Raw genomic sequence first — 12,950 nt, 5'->3', positions numbered from 1 at the left:
GCAGTGGCTGCTGTTGCCCTTATTGCCAAACCGGGTGACAGCCCAGGCTTCAGTCTGAATGGAGGTCACAGGTCTGTTCCTCACAGCCTCAGGATTTTCTCAAACTCCTTTACTTCCATCCCCACTTCTGCCAGGGCAGCCAGACACAAAGCCAGGACAGAGACAGTTCCAGACCACTCTGCCTGCAGAAGCTTCTTCAGAGCAAGTCTCCTAAGACAGGAGGCAGATATGGGCACACAGCAGTGCTCTCTTAGGGCAGGGGGTTTCCTGGTAGTTGCTGCCAGTCTTTTCTGGAACAGGGTCGTGTATAAACAACCATGCAGTGTTGAGGGCAGTGAGGCACCCTTATTCAGAGATGACCTTTGTGACACCCAAGTTTGAACCCTGTTCCTCGACCCTGAAACTTTCACCCTGAGCTCTTTCTTCCTTCAATCAGCAAATGTTTATTGAGCACCTATGGTGTACCAGGTGCCAGAGAGAGAGCAGAAAATAAAACAGGCAAGGTCTCTGTCCTTGGGGCTTGTGTTCTGGTTCAGTAAAGACACAGCCACATGGGCTCTGGTAGGAAAATTGGCAGCTGCCATGGACAGACACCAGTCTAGGTGACTGGCTTCATATCTAATAATATAAAGAAGTTGAATTGTCAACCTTTCTAGAAGAAAATGCCTCTGTGACAAGACAGGAGAAACAGCAAGTATAAAAGGCAATATCGGTAAATTGGAATTTGATTACAACTAAGATCTTATCACCCAAAGACACCATCAAGAAAGTAAGAAGACATGCCATAGACTGGAAAAGGCATTTATAATAAACACATCCAACGAAGGACTGTCTGAGGGAGGATAAAGATGTGAATGGATACTGCCTAAAAGAGGTCATCAGGTGGCCATTCCATCTATGAAAGGGTGTCACGTTTCACTGCTTATCAAGGAATTGTGAATTAAAATCACAAGGAGATACCAGTTTGTACCCAGATTGTAGAACAGCTACACCGACAAGGAGTGACAGCAAGTGAAGCTGATAGGATGAGAAGAGCCCATCCAATGGCAGAAGCGTAAGCAGGGGCTCAGCGGCTACTGAAGCTGAGCGCCCCTGCCATGCTTTCCAGCATTTTCACCTCCAGGCGTGTTCCCAAAAGAAGTGCAAGCCAACAGTTGGACGTGAGCATCTGCGGCCACTTGCTTCATGATACTCAAGACCAGCACACCTGGGTACCAGTCAGCAGAAAATGGACAAGCGAACCGTGTGGCATGTGCCCACCACAGGGCATAAGGCAGCTCTTGAGTGAGCTGGTGCTGCATGTGCCTACAGGGATGAAGGAGGAGGTCAAACCTGGGAGCTGACCGTGCATGACCCCATAACATCAAGTTCAAGAAGAGGCCTGGCCTACCTCAAGGAGCTGAGCACTGAAAATCCATGCCTTTATCTTTCATCACATTCTTATGATTACTCTCTGTGAGGGGCGGGGAGTGAGGGTTTCAGGGAACTTAGGGGGAGCTGACATTTGCTCTGAGGCGATGTGAGGGCTGCAGCTGGGCTTCCCGAGGAGCAGTGGCTTTGATGATTCTGAGGAAGTAGGAGAGAGGGATGCTGATGTCAGACACCAGGGAAGCCCGTCCTGGAGGGCCAAGCTGCCACCAGAGAGACTCTGTTTTATTCCCTGTGAGGTAGGCAGCTGTGACTTGTCCACCTCTAAGTCCACAGAGGTGAGGAGGGCTGGTGAGCAAGCCTGGAAGGCTCTAGGCCCCAAGCCTGCTGCAGCAGCGCCTGGTGGTGGGGTGGGGTGGGGTTTCCAGAGGACTTCCAAGGATTAAAAGTGACATCTCGGCATGTTGGCAACTAAAACTTTATGGCAGTGGATTTGCTGTCTGAGAAAGGTGGCTCTAAAAGTCCGCCATCGTCTTGGTGCCCTGTCCCTCCATCACGTGCACCCGGTTCCAGGCCATCCATGCTCAGAGCTCATTGCACCAGTGAAGTCAGGCATAGAGTGACCACATAGGTCTGTATTCCTCAATGATGCCACTATTCCAAAGTTTTGTAAGAGGGACCCCGTTGCTTTCCATTCTTTCATGTCTGCCACAGTTTTAGACTGATGGAGGTGAGTGAGTTTTATTACAAAACTTTCCACTTTATTCCAGTACTAGTGTTCCACTTTGTGAGCTCCCTCGAGGGCCGGGCCCTTCATGGATGCCACAGAGGAGCACAAGAATGTGTGACCTGGAGAGCCCAGTCTTAGCACTGTGCAGAGCACACTCCACACCCATTAGTGAGCAGCAAAATGAATTTAGTGGCTCAGCTGGCATTTCTAAAAAGTGAAATAGTGGAGAAAACGGTTCATCTTACTTAGCAAGGGAGACCCCTGTGCAGGGAAACTTCTAGTACTTTACGGTTGTAGGTATATGTCCTGGATCAGAGTGAAAGATGTGACCTCCACTGTGCATCATGGTCAAAAGTATCATGATAGTGCTGTCAAGATGAGAAGGGGGAGCTCCGAGAAGGTTGGGGGGCAGTAGGACATGGAGGTTGGTGAGTGGTGGCTTGCGGCTCAGGTCTGCCTGTCCCAGGTAGAACGTCCAGTGCCTTCTGCTACCAATTCTCGTTTTCAGAGTTCATGTAAACAAGCTCTAGTTGTCTTTGGCCAAACCGCCCACCAGCCTATTCCCAGAGAGGAGGGAAGCCTGCTACTCCAGGGAGGGCATTTTGGGTTTTGGCTGGATGCTGGATGCTCCCAATGTCACGATTGCATTAAGGAGCAGCTTTGCTAGGACTGCCTCCCCGAGGCTGCTCCCGGCTGGGATCCCAGAAGCTTTTTGCCTGTTTGTGCTTCCTGTGCATTGCGAGACCCCTGGGCCCCTTCCCACAGCTGGGGTCTCCTGAGATGCAAGCCTGACAGACAGGAGCTGGAATCTGGTCCTGCACCTTGCTTGCTTTAGACAGATACCACCATTCAGTCCTTCTGTGTGCTGGATACTTGATACACATGTTCCTGCCCAGACACAGCCCACCTCGGGCCTCTGCCTTCCAGCCTTTTTTCCCAGTGTGAAGTGGGGGTGTCAGCCTCCCCCTTCCTTCCAGCTTGTGTTTTCAGCCACATCGTGCCCCATGTTGTATCCAGCTGGTCACAGATAAGGGAGGGCAAGCCACCTGTAGTCAAGCCTTGGAGCAGGGCCTTGACCAGCTCACCGGCAGCCTGGACCCCTGGGGCCAGGTCCCTGTCTCCAGTCTCCAAAAAGAGAGACTGTACTCATAAGAGTAGTCTTCTCCTGTCTGTCAGTCCTTGAAGTGCCTGCTCACTCTCTCCTCAGGGAGGCCTGAGGAGTGATGTCCCTTCGAGCTCCTGGCCCCAGACAGATCCAGACCTGGACGTGGCACAGCCTGGTGGCCAAGTGCACGGCACCTGCATATGTGAGGCCCAGGAGACAACACTTAAGACCCTGCCACATCTCAGGGTTGCTCACAGTGTCTTTTCTCTGCTCCCTCGTGAAAAACCAGTACTTTCCCAATTGCAAGAACTAGAAAACCGCTCAGGTCTTCCGCTAGGGTCTTTCCAGGGGGCATTTCTCCTCCACGGGTTTTGCCAAATTCTCTGAAGTTCACTGCTCCTAAGTGCTGCCTATGAGAGACATGCTTGCAAAACTTGCAAAAACTGGTCTCTCTTTGAGAACTGGTACTTACTGCTCCCAACCACCATAAGCAAACTGATTTTTGCAAAGTACATAGGTGTAATCATGATTCTACCTCTTTGGAGTGCCAAGGCTTCTATTGCACAGCATTTGGCAATGTTTCCTCCAGGGGCTTTGGAGGTTGGATGAGGGCAGAGCCTGCGTTCAAATGCATTCCTGGCCTCTCTTTGCATGTTTTCCTCTCAAGAATGTTCCAGAACTCACAAGACAGTACATGTACAGGAAATAACTCCAAAGTGCTTTGAATTTCTCATTCCTCAAGCAATGGGTGGTGGCCAAGTGGGGGCTCCCCCAGCAGGCAGGGCCTGTGAGTGACGCCCACTGTGTCCCACCTTGCAGTAGTAGTGGACGTCAGCTCAGCGAGGTGTTCATCCAGCTGCCCTCCCGCAAGGAGCTGCCCGAGTATTACGAGCTCATCCGCAAGCCTGTGGACTTCAAGAAGATAAAGGTAACCCTGGCATAAGATGTGGGAAGTGGGGATTCTCTACAGGGATGTTTGGGGAATCTGACCCAGTACCTCCCCAATATGGGCCCCCCCGGGGTGCATGGGAAAGATGACCACAGAGCAGACTGAGCAGAGCCTGGGCTGTCTGGCCGGGATCCTAGTCACAGGCTCTTGGGATTCCTCAGAGCTCCTTCAGGGTTATCCATGGCCTAAGCTTCAGCAGTGCAGCTCTTGTGTTCAGTGGGCCCAGGCTTCCAAGTCTACAGAAGCACCCAAAAGACTGGGCCCATGACCTTATGAGGCAAAGGGATTCCTGGCCTCAAGGTCCCTGGGCACAAGGCAAATTCCCAAGCTAAGGCTGCCTCTCCCATCACCCACAGGAACGCATCCGCAACCACAAGTACCGCAGCCTCAATGACCTGGAGAAGGACGTCATGCTGCTGTGCCAGAATGCTCAGACCTTCAACCTGGAGGGCTCCCTGGTGAGGAGGCACCTGGGTTGGAGGGCACCCACTCCTAATTTTTGCTGTCTTTGCAGCTGGGCTCCAATTAAGCATGCCCCTTGCTCTGTTTTAAATTGACTGGATAAGGGGATCCCTGGATGGCTCAGCAGATAAGCGTCTGCCTTCAGCCCAGGGTGTGATCCTGGAGTCCTGGGATCGAGTCCCACGTCAGGCTTCCTGCATGGAGCCTGCTTCTCCCTCTGCCTGTGTCTTTGCCTCTCTCTCTGTCTCTCTGTCTCTCTCTCTCTCTGTCTCTCATGAATAAATAAATAAAATCTTTAAAGAATAAATAAATAAAATTTACTGATTAAGGGGTGCCTGGGTTTCTCAGTTGAGCGTCCAACTCTTGATCTGAGCTCAGGTGTTTGTTGATCCCTCAGGTCATGAGTTCAAGCCCCATTTTGGGTGTTTGTTGATCCCTCAGGTCATGAGTTCAAGCCCCATGTTGGGCTCGATGCTGGGCATGGAGCCTACTTTAAAAAACAAATAATACTCTGGTTTCTCTTCAGATCGAATAAATCTTTCTCCTTTTAAAAAACAAACAAGGAAACACCCAGGTGGCTCAGTGGTTGAGCCTCTGCCTTTGGCTCAGGTCATGATCCCAGGTCCAGGGATTAAGCCCTGCATCTGGCTCCCTGTGAGGAGCCGGCTTCTCCCTCTGCCTATGTCTATGCCTCTCTCTCTGTGTGTCTCTCATGCATAAATAAATACAATCTTTAAAAATAAAAAGACTTTTAAAAAATAAAAAACAAACGAAAACAATAAATTGATTAAAATAGAATTCCCAGGGCATTCTGGATGGCTCAGCGGTTTAGCGCCGCCTTCGGCCCAGGGCATGATCCTGGGGACCCGGGATCAAGTCCCATGTCGGGCTCCCTGCGTGGAGCCTGCTTCTCCCTCTGCCTCTGTCTGTGCCTCTTTGTCTCTGTGTGTTTCTCATGAATAAATAAATAAAAAGTCTTTAGGGGATCCCTGGGTGGCGCAGCGGTTTGGCGCCTGCCTTTGGCCCAGGGCGCGATCCTGGAGACCCGGGATCGAATCCCACGTCGGGCTCCCTGTGCATGGAGCCTGCTTCTCCCTCTGCCTGTGTCTCTGCCTCTCTCTCTCTCTCTCTCTGTATGACTATCATAAATAAATAAATAAATAAACAAACAAATAAATAAATAATTTTTTAAAAAGTCTTTAAAAAAACAATAGAAAAAAGAAAAAAAAAACAATAGAATTCTCAACCACTTGGAATATTTTGTCAATTATAAAAGCAACGTATTCCTTACTAAAAGATGCAGAAAGAACAATAAGCAGATTAGCGAAAATAAACTCCGTCTAACCCATCCAAGATGACCTGTGAGCAATCTGGTGGGTGTGTTTGAATTTTACTTTGAATTCACTAGGACTTCCTTAAAAGGAATCCTGTGGATGTGTCCTTTCCTGCAATGAAATTAACACATACATTACTGCAACTTAGCAAACTTTTCCTGACTGTGCTTAGGGTAGATGCTACACGGAAAAGAGATTTTACAGTCCTAAATTTGAGGGAAATGCTGCCTTAAACAAAGGACATGCATTTCCAGCATTACTGCAGACCTTCTCAGAGCCCTTAGAAGCATATGCTCACTGGGATCCTTCAAAGGGAGGGAGGAACTGGTAGTCATTCCTAAATTAACACAGCCATGCTTTTCTCTGAGTCTCACGTCCCAGGCCCCAATTGGGAAAGGGTTACAGAGGACCCTCTGCCCTGCATAGGCTGTCGTGGCCAGAGGGCAGGGCCAGTGGCCCCCATCGGGCCCCAGCCCACTCAAACCCCACGTGTCTCCTTCCAGATCTATGAAGACTCAATCGTCCTACAGTCGGTCTTCACCAGCGTGCGGCAGAAAATTGAGAAAGAGGATGACAGTGAGGGCGAGGAGAGCGAGGAAGAGGAAGAGGGCGAGGAAGAAGGCTCTGAGTCTGAGTGTGAGTCCCAACGATGGGTGGTTGGGCAGACCAACCTCACAGCCAGGCAGCTCCCAGCCACCCCGACTCGGCTTGCCATGCTCTCCCAAGCTCATGTGTGTCTTTTTCCCCCACTCTCCGGTCCCCACCCCAGCCCGCTCGGTCAAAGTGAAGATCAAGCTCGGCCGGAAAGAGAAGGCACAGGACCGGCTGAAGGGGAGCCGGCGGCGGCCGAGCCGCGGTTCGCGAGCCAAGCCGGTGGTGAGCGATGATGACAGTGAGGAGGAGCAGGAGGAGGTGAGCACCCAGGGCCCTGGTGCAGGCAGGAGCAGGTAGCCAGTGGCATTTGGGTCTTTGGAGGTCTGTCCCCCTTGCCAGGTCTTAAATCTTCTGTCACAGCGTTGGGAGGATAAATGCTCTAACACCCCACTCCACAGAGGGGGAAACTGAGGCTCAGGGTGGAACATGCCACATAACTCAAGACCAAGTCTGTGTGACCCTAATGGAACTGGTGCTCTTACTGTTGGTGGGCAGAGCTGGCTTTCCATAACACCAGGGCCACCATGCAGAGGCCAGCAGGGCTGGGTCTGTATCGAGGGTGGGGTCAGGAGGCACTGGGATGGAAGACGCTACCAGACAGTCCCCCATGTGTCTTCCCTGAGCAGACACAGCACTCTGTGTAGCTGAGGCTCTCATGATGCCTTCACCCTGTGTGACACATGTGGTTCACCAACCCCCCAGGCCTCTGCTCATGGCTCTGCTCTGACCTCTGTAGGAGGATTTCCAAACAGTGGTAGTAGATAAAAACAGAAACAAAAATCCCATGCTCTGAAATCAAAAACGGTGTGGAACAGGTCCCGTGAACGGTGCCATGAGTGGAATCTGGGTGTTGCGTCTCCCTTGGAGCAGGCCGCACTCCCTGCACACCAGCGGGGAGCTGCACGAGCAGCAAGCCCACAGTTGGCAGTGGTGTGGGCGGGGATGGGGGTTAGAGCAGACCCACTTGCTGGATTTTATTAAGCTTTGCCCTCTGGCTGGGGCCTGGGTGCTCGGCCCTTCCCTACTGTGGGACCTGGGCATTTCACTACTTCAGAGTCTCAGTTTCCACTCCTAGAAATCAAGGAGGCCAAGGAGATTTCCTGGGGCCTGCCTCCCAGCAAAACTCATTGAGTGCAATTTCATCATTGCTGTTTTTCTCATACTGACATTTGCAATAAGAACAAAATCCACTACCTCGAAACAAACCTGACTGTAGACCCTGATGAGGACATTACTGATGTCCTGACTACAGAGAGGTGGCCTGTGTTTCTGGAGAGTCGAGTCTCGGCTGTAAAGCTCCCCATTTGCCCAGTCCAGATTCAGCAGAGCATTTTGTGGCCCTTACCAAGTTATTTAAAATACTTGTACAGAGGAACAAATGTTTTACAAAGGAATAACCAAGGTGGTATTGAAGCCACAGGTCAGGGGCACAAGGACAGGTGTGCAGTGGTGGGAGGAAGCAGAGAGGGCCCAACGAGTCTCCCAGACAAGGAAGAGTCAGTGTGGGCACCAGAGGCCAGTCCTCAGGAGAAAAAAAGACGTTGGGGGTTTGGCTATGACACCAGGGGTGAAGCCAAAGGTTGCTCTACCACCGGCCTCAAGGTGCCCCTCTGCCACCTGCTCACACCCGGTGGAAGCAGCTCAGTTAACAAACATACTTAGTGCCCAGGTAGGCATCAGTGGGATGCCCTTGACGGTGGGGCTGATCATGCTCTCTCCTCCTGTCCCCCCTCCAGGACCGCTCAGGAAGTGGCAGCGAGGAAGACTGAGTCCCAACATTCCAGAGTCTCGACCCCGGGCCCTTGGTTCCAGAGCCGAGGCGGCGTAGCCCTTAGCAGTAACGGGTAGCAGGAGATGTAGTTTCAGACTTGGGGTAAACTGTATAAACGAAAATCTTCCATATTTATACGGCAGAGAAGATGTAGGACTGTTTGTGTCTGGCCCTGTCCTGGCATCAGTAGCGTTTGTAACAGCATTAACTGTTGAAAACAAGAATTATATGACTCGGGGAACACGCGACACCTGCTTGTCTTTCCTTTCCCGGCAGTACTGTTGCGGCCGCAGTTGGGAGTCACTGTAGTTTCAGCCGTGGATGCACGTGTGTAGCCGTCCACCCCTCGTACTGTATTTTATGGGACAGGTCAGACTCGCCGGGGCCGGGGTCCGCAGGCCCGGCGGGGGTATGTCAGTGTCACTGGATGTCAAACAGTAATAAATTAAACAGACAACAAAACTCCTGGCCTTGCCTCCTCGTGGACTCATTCCTATCTCCCTACTAGGTTGCAAAGGCCTTGGGGGCCCAGTCCTCCTCCCGTCACCATGTCCCATGGGGTCCATTTCAGGGGAGGACACTGAGGCCCAGGCAGAGGGAAACAACTGGCCCAGTCCTCACACCAGCGCAGACTCTTGGCCCTGCCAGGTGCCACTGCCATCCTCCACCATCAGACAGGGAGCAAGCAACTCAGTCTCTTCCCTGCCTGCAGCTGAGGTGGGGGCGCAGAGACAGTCATATAAACAGGCAGGTGCTACACAGAGGTCAGTATCGTGGCCTGGGAAGCCCAGGGCACTGTGGGAGCCCAGATGATCAAAGGGAGCTTCCAAGTCCAGAACGTACATTGAGTTCTCTATAATCCATGTCTGTTCATTAAGCTCTTTCCTTCGTGACTTCCCTTTAATTCTCCAAACACTGTTCCCTTTAGTTCTTCCAACATATGTATAACAGCTGCTTTGAAGTCCAATATCTGGACCCTCTCAGAGAAAGAGTCTGTTGACTACTTTTTCCCTCAATGTCAGTCACATTTGTTTCTTGGCATGCCTTGCAATATTATGTTATTGTTCAAAACGGACATTTTAAATAATAGATTATAGCAACTCGGAATTCTGAGTCTGCCCCCACTTCCCTCTCACCCCTACCTCCACCACAGGGAGCTTAGTTGGTAATCACTATGCTTTCTTATTTTAAGAGTTGCTGCTTGGGACGCCTGGGTGGCTCAGTGGTTGAGCGTGTGCCTTTGGCTCAGGGTGTGACCCTGGAGTCCCAGGATCTAGTCCCGTATCAGGCTCCCTGCATGGAGTCTGCTTCTCCCTCTGCCTGTGTCTCTGCCTCTCTCTCTCTCTCCCTCTCTCTCTCTCTCTCTGTCTCTCTCTATGTCTCTCATGAATAGGTAAATAAAATCTTTAAAAAAAATAAGAGTTGCTGCTCCAACTGTAGGGTGGGCCTTTCCCCCACAGCATGTAGCTGCTGATGTTCTGCTCAGGTTTGGGTGTTTTTGTTTTTTGTTTTTTTTAATTTTATTTATCCATTCATGAGAGACACAGAGGAGCAGACATAGGCAGAGAAAGAAGCAGGCTCCTTTTGGGGAGCCTGATGTGAAACTTGATCCCGGGACCCCGAGATCATGACCCTAGCCAGGGGCAGTTGCTCAACCACTGAGCCACCCAGGTGCCCTTCTGCTCAGGTTTGAGTTTTGTTTTTAGGCTGTCTTCCTCTCGGAGTCACTCAGGTGTCGTCCTCACTTCCAGCTCAGCCAGCGAGGGCTCAGCAGTTGTGCTCAAACACCTGACTCACTGAGGCTGCATGCCAGTGGCCCCGTGCTCAGGCAGCTTGCAGGCTGGCTCTACCTTGGCTTCCTGTCCCTCTCGCTTACATTTTTCTCAGCACACGTGCATGGCCTCCCCTTGAGCTGGGTGCATGGAACCGTAGGTCGCCGGGGCTCCCCCCATCTCTCCCACGCACATGGGCAGCCTTTCTCCTGCACGCAGCTTTCCAGCCCTTTGCATTGTGGGGCCATCTGTGGCTGTCTCATTCTCCAGGCCTTTTGACTGCTGACTAGTTCACCAGTCTCCTGCAACCAGGATCCCAACCCCAGGCTCCTTAGACCTTGGCCTTTGCTGTTCATCCCACCAGGAGAATCCCTCCCGTTTCCAGACTGCTGCTGTTCAGTTCCAAAGAAAGCAGACCCCCTCAGGCAGTGACTCAGGTCCTAGGAAGGCAATCCTCACACAAAACGCACAACTCTCCCACTGCCGATCTTACCTGCCGTCGTGATTTTCCAGAAATGGCTGTTTTTGAGAACTCTGCCTAGTTTTACTTTTGCTTTTAGGGAGTGCATTTGGCAAGATCCTGACTCCTGCCAGTTTGGAAGTCCACATTTTTTCGTTTTAATGGCTTTGACTCTGCTTTAATAGATTTGAATTTGTTTTAACATTTGCAGAAAATCAGCTCACCAAACCCTTGATTTCAGCATATTCAGGATGAGACCAGTTAATTGTTATTACTTTTTTAAAGGTTTTTATTTATTTGAGAGAGAGCCCAAGTGGGAGATGGGGCAGAGGGAAGGGAGAAGCAGGCTTGCCACCGAGCTGGGAGCCCGATGCAGGGCCCAATCCCAGGACCCTGAGATCATGACCTGAGCCGAAGGCAGACATTTAACCGACTGAACCACCCAGGCGCCCCAGGATGAGGCCAGTGTAAAAATGAGTCCCTTGAGGGGAAAAAAAGTACCAGTGAAGTTTTGGTAAACAATGTCATATGATATATGGATTTGTATGACATAGTTTGTTGGCAAATGGCAACAAGATGCAAAGTAAAATTGAATTATTGGACATGAGTTAATATATTTCATGCAGAATCTAGAGTTCATTACTCACAGTGTTGGAGAGCAGCTCCTTCTGTGTTCTTGCTTTAGTATGTGCTGTCCTTGTGTCCAAGACCACCTCATGGCCCAAGGCGGCTCCTGGTAGTCCCATCTGTCCATTCCACCTTCCAGTCATAAATAAAGAGGCAAGGGATGCCTGGGTGGCTCAGTGGTTGAGCATCTGCCTTTGGTTCAGGACATGAATCCTGAGGTCCTGGGATCGAGTCCCACATCAGGCTTCCCTGAGTGAGACTGCTTCTTCCTCTGCCTATGTCTCTGCCTCTCTCTGTGTGTCTCTCATGAACAGATAAATAAAATGTTTTTAAAAAAAATAAAGAGGCAAGGGGGGAGGGAAAGGCCACACCACCCCTTAGACACCCAGTCTGGAAACTGACTTATCACTCTCAGTGCCCCTTGGCCACGACATAGTCAAATGGCCACACATAGCTGCACTGGAAGCCCAGACATGCAGCCCTGCTTCTGGACACACAGCTTGCTCACCACCTGCTTGATGGTGGTTCTCCCCAGTTTTCAGATGAGAAAACTAGCACATAGAGGGAAGTTTCTACCTGAGGCCACACTGCCAGTCCCAGAGCCAGTGTTTGTCAAGCCGTACTCCCCTTCCTTCCAAGTCAGGTGGTTGTGGGTTCCAATCCTGACCTGGCCACCTCCAGGTTGTGTGACCTTGGGCAGCATTCTGCACCTCTCTGAGCCCACTGGGAGATGGGAAACCAACAGGTATTTGAGAAGGTTGTACTTCCTTCTTCAGGCATTTCTGTATTTTCTATGGTGACAATGAAAAGAAATAATTTGGGGGGTGCGCCTGGGTGCCTTAGTGGTTGAGTGGCCAACTTTTAGCTCAGATCATGAGATCAACCCCTGCATTGAGGCTCAGTTGGTTGAGTGGCTGACTTGATTTCAGCTCAGGATCAGGTGCTGAGTGCAGAGTCTACTTGAGATTCTCTCTTGCTCTTCTTCTGCCCCTCCCCCCACTTATTCTCTTTAAGCCTCTCTCTTATCTGAAATAAACAAATCTTTAAAAAAAAAAAAAAAGGAAGATGATTTTTAAGCAAAAAAAAAAAAATGAAGGTAATCAATAGGAGCTGCTAGTTTGGCAGTGTCTTACACATGGTGACCCAGGGACACGTGGACTGATTAGGGTGAGAGGTCAGGGCTGCAGGCCTCCTGGCCTGCCTCTCCCACACTGACCTTGGCCTAAAGTCATAGAACTAGCTTGATTCTTGTGTGGATACTGGCCACGAACCAGGCGCCTCCACCAGCCTGAAGTCCTGCTGCTGCCCCACCCCCAGCCGGCCTTTGCTCTCAGCACCCATCTATATGGACAGCCCTTTCCCCTCCATCTCTGCCCTCTTGCCAGTGCCTTCCTCCCCCATTCCTCCCAGCATCCCTTAGGGGTGGGGGACTTCATTCCCACTTTACAGGCAATACAGGTGGAGCTCAGGAAGGTGAGGCACTTGCTCAAATCCCCACAGATCTGCGCCCAGGTTTGGGAAACACAAGAGTCCTCAAGGGCTAGGACCTGCCCTGGGTCAAGAGGAAAGGCCTCCAATCTAGAAGGTGAAATGGCCCCATGACAAAGGTGGAGGCGTTGAGCAATAGGGGAGCTGACCTCTGTGTCTCCAAGGAGGCACAAGAGGCTTCAGCAAGACATGGTTGAGGATGTGCATGGAATGGCTTAAGGCGGGACGCC

The 12,950-nt window shown here is 51.1% G+C and overlaps 1 protein-coding gene across 7 annotated transcripts in view; it reads left to right on the top strand.

Moving 5' to 3' along the window:
• SMARCA4 (SWI/SNF related BAF chromatin remodeling complex subunit ATPase 4) overlaps positions 1-8,841 on the top strand; it is a 93,180-nt gene extending 84,339 nt beyond the window's left edge. For 5 of the 7 annotated variants that reach the window (XM_077859922.1, XM_077859916.1, XM_077859920.1 and 2 more), the window contains 5 exons: positions 4,023-4,131; positions 4,509-4,610; positions 6,452-6,584; positions 6,718-6,860; positions 8,339-8,841. In XM_077859922.1, the coding sequence (XP_077716048.1) occupies positions 4,023-4,131; positions 4,509-4,610; positions 6,452-6,584; positions 6,718-6,860; positions 8,339-8,371 (520 nt within the window). In that variant the 3' untranslated portion in view covers positions 8,372-8,841. The remainder of the gene's footprint in view (positions 1-4,022; positions 4,132-4,508; positions 4,611-6,451; positions 6,585-6,717; positions 6,861-8,338) is intronic. The other 2 variants (XM_077859917.1, XM_077859921.1) reach the window with 1 other exon arrangement.
• The last annotated feature ends 4,109 nt before the right edge of the window (positions 8,842-12,950 follow it).

The sequence above is a fragment of the Canis aureus genome, chromosome 19 (genome assembly GCF_053574225.1).
Source record: "Canis aureus isolate CA01 chromosome 19, VMU_Caureus_v.1.0, whole genome shotgun sequence".
In the NCBI taxonomy this organism is placed as follows: domain Eukaryota; kingdom Metazoa; phylum Chordata; class Mammalia; order Carnivora; family Canidae; genus Canis; species Canis aureus.
Note: the sequence above shows the minus strand (reverse complement) of the source record. Positions and strands in the feature narration are given on the sequence as shown.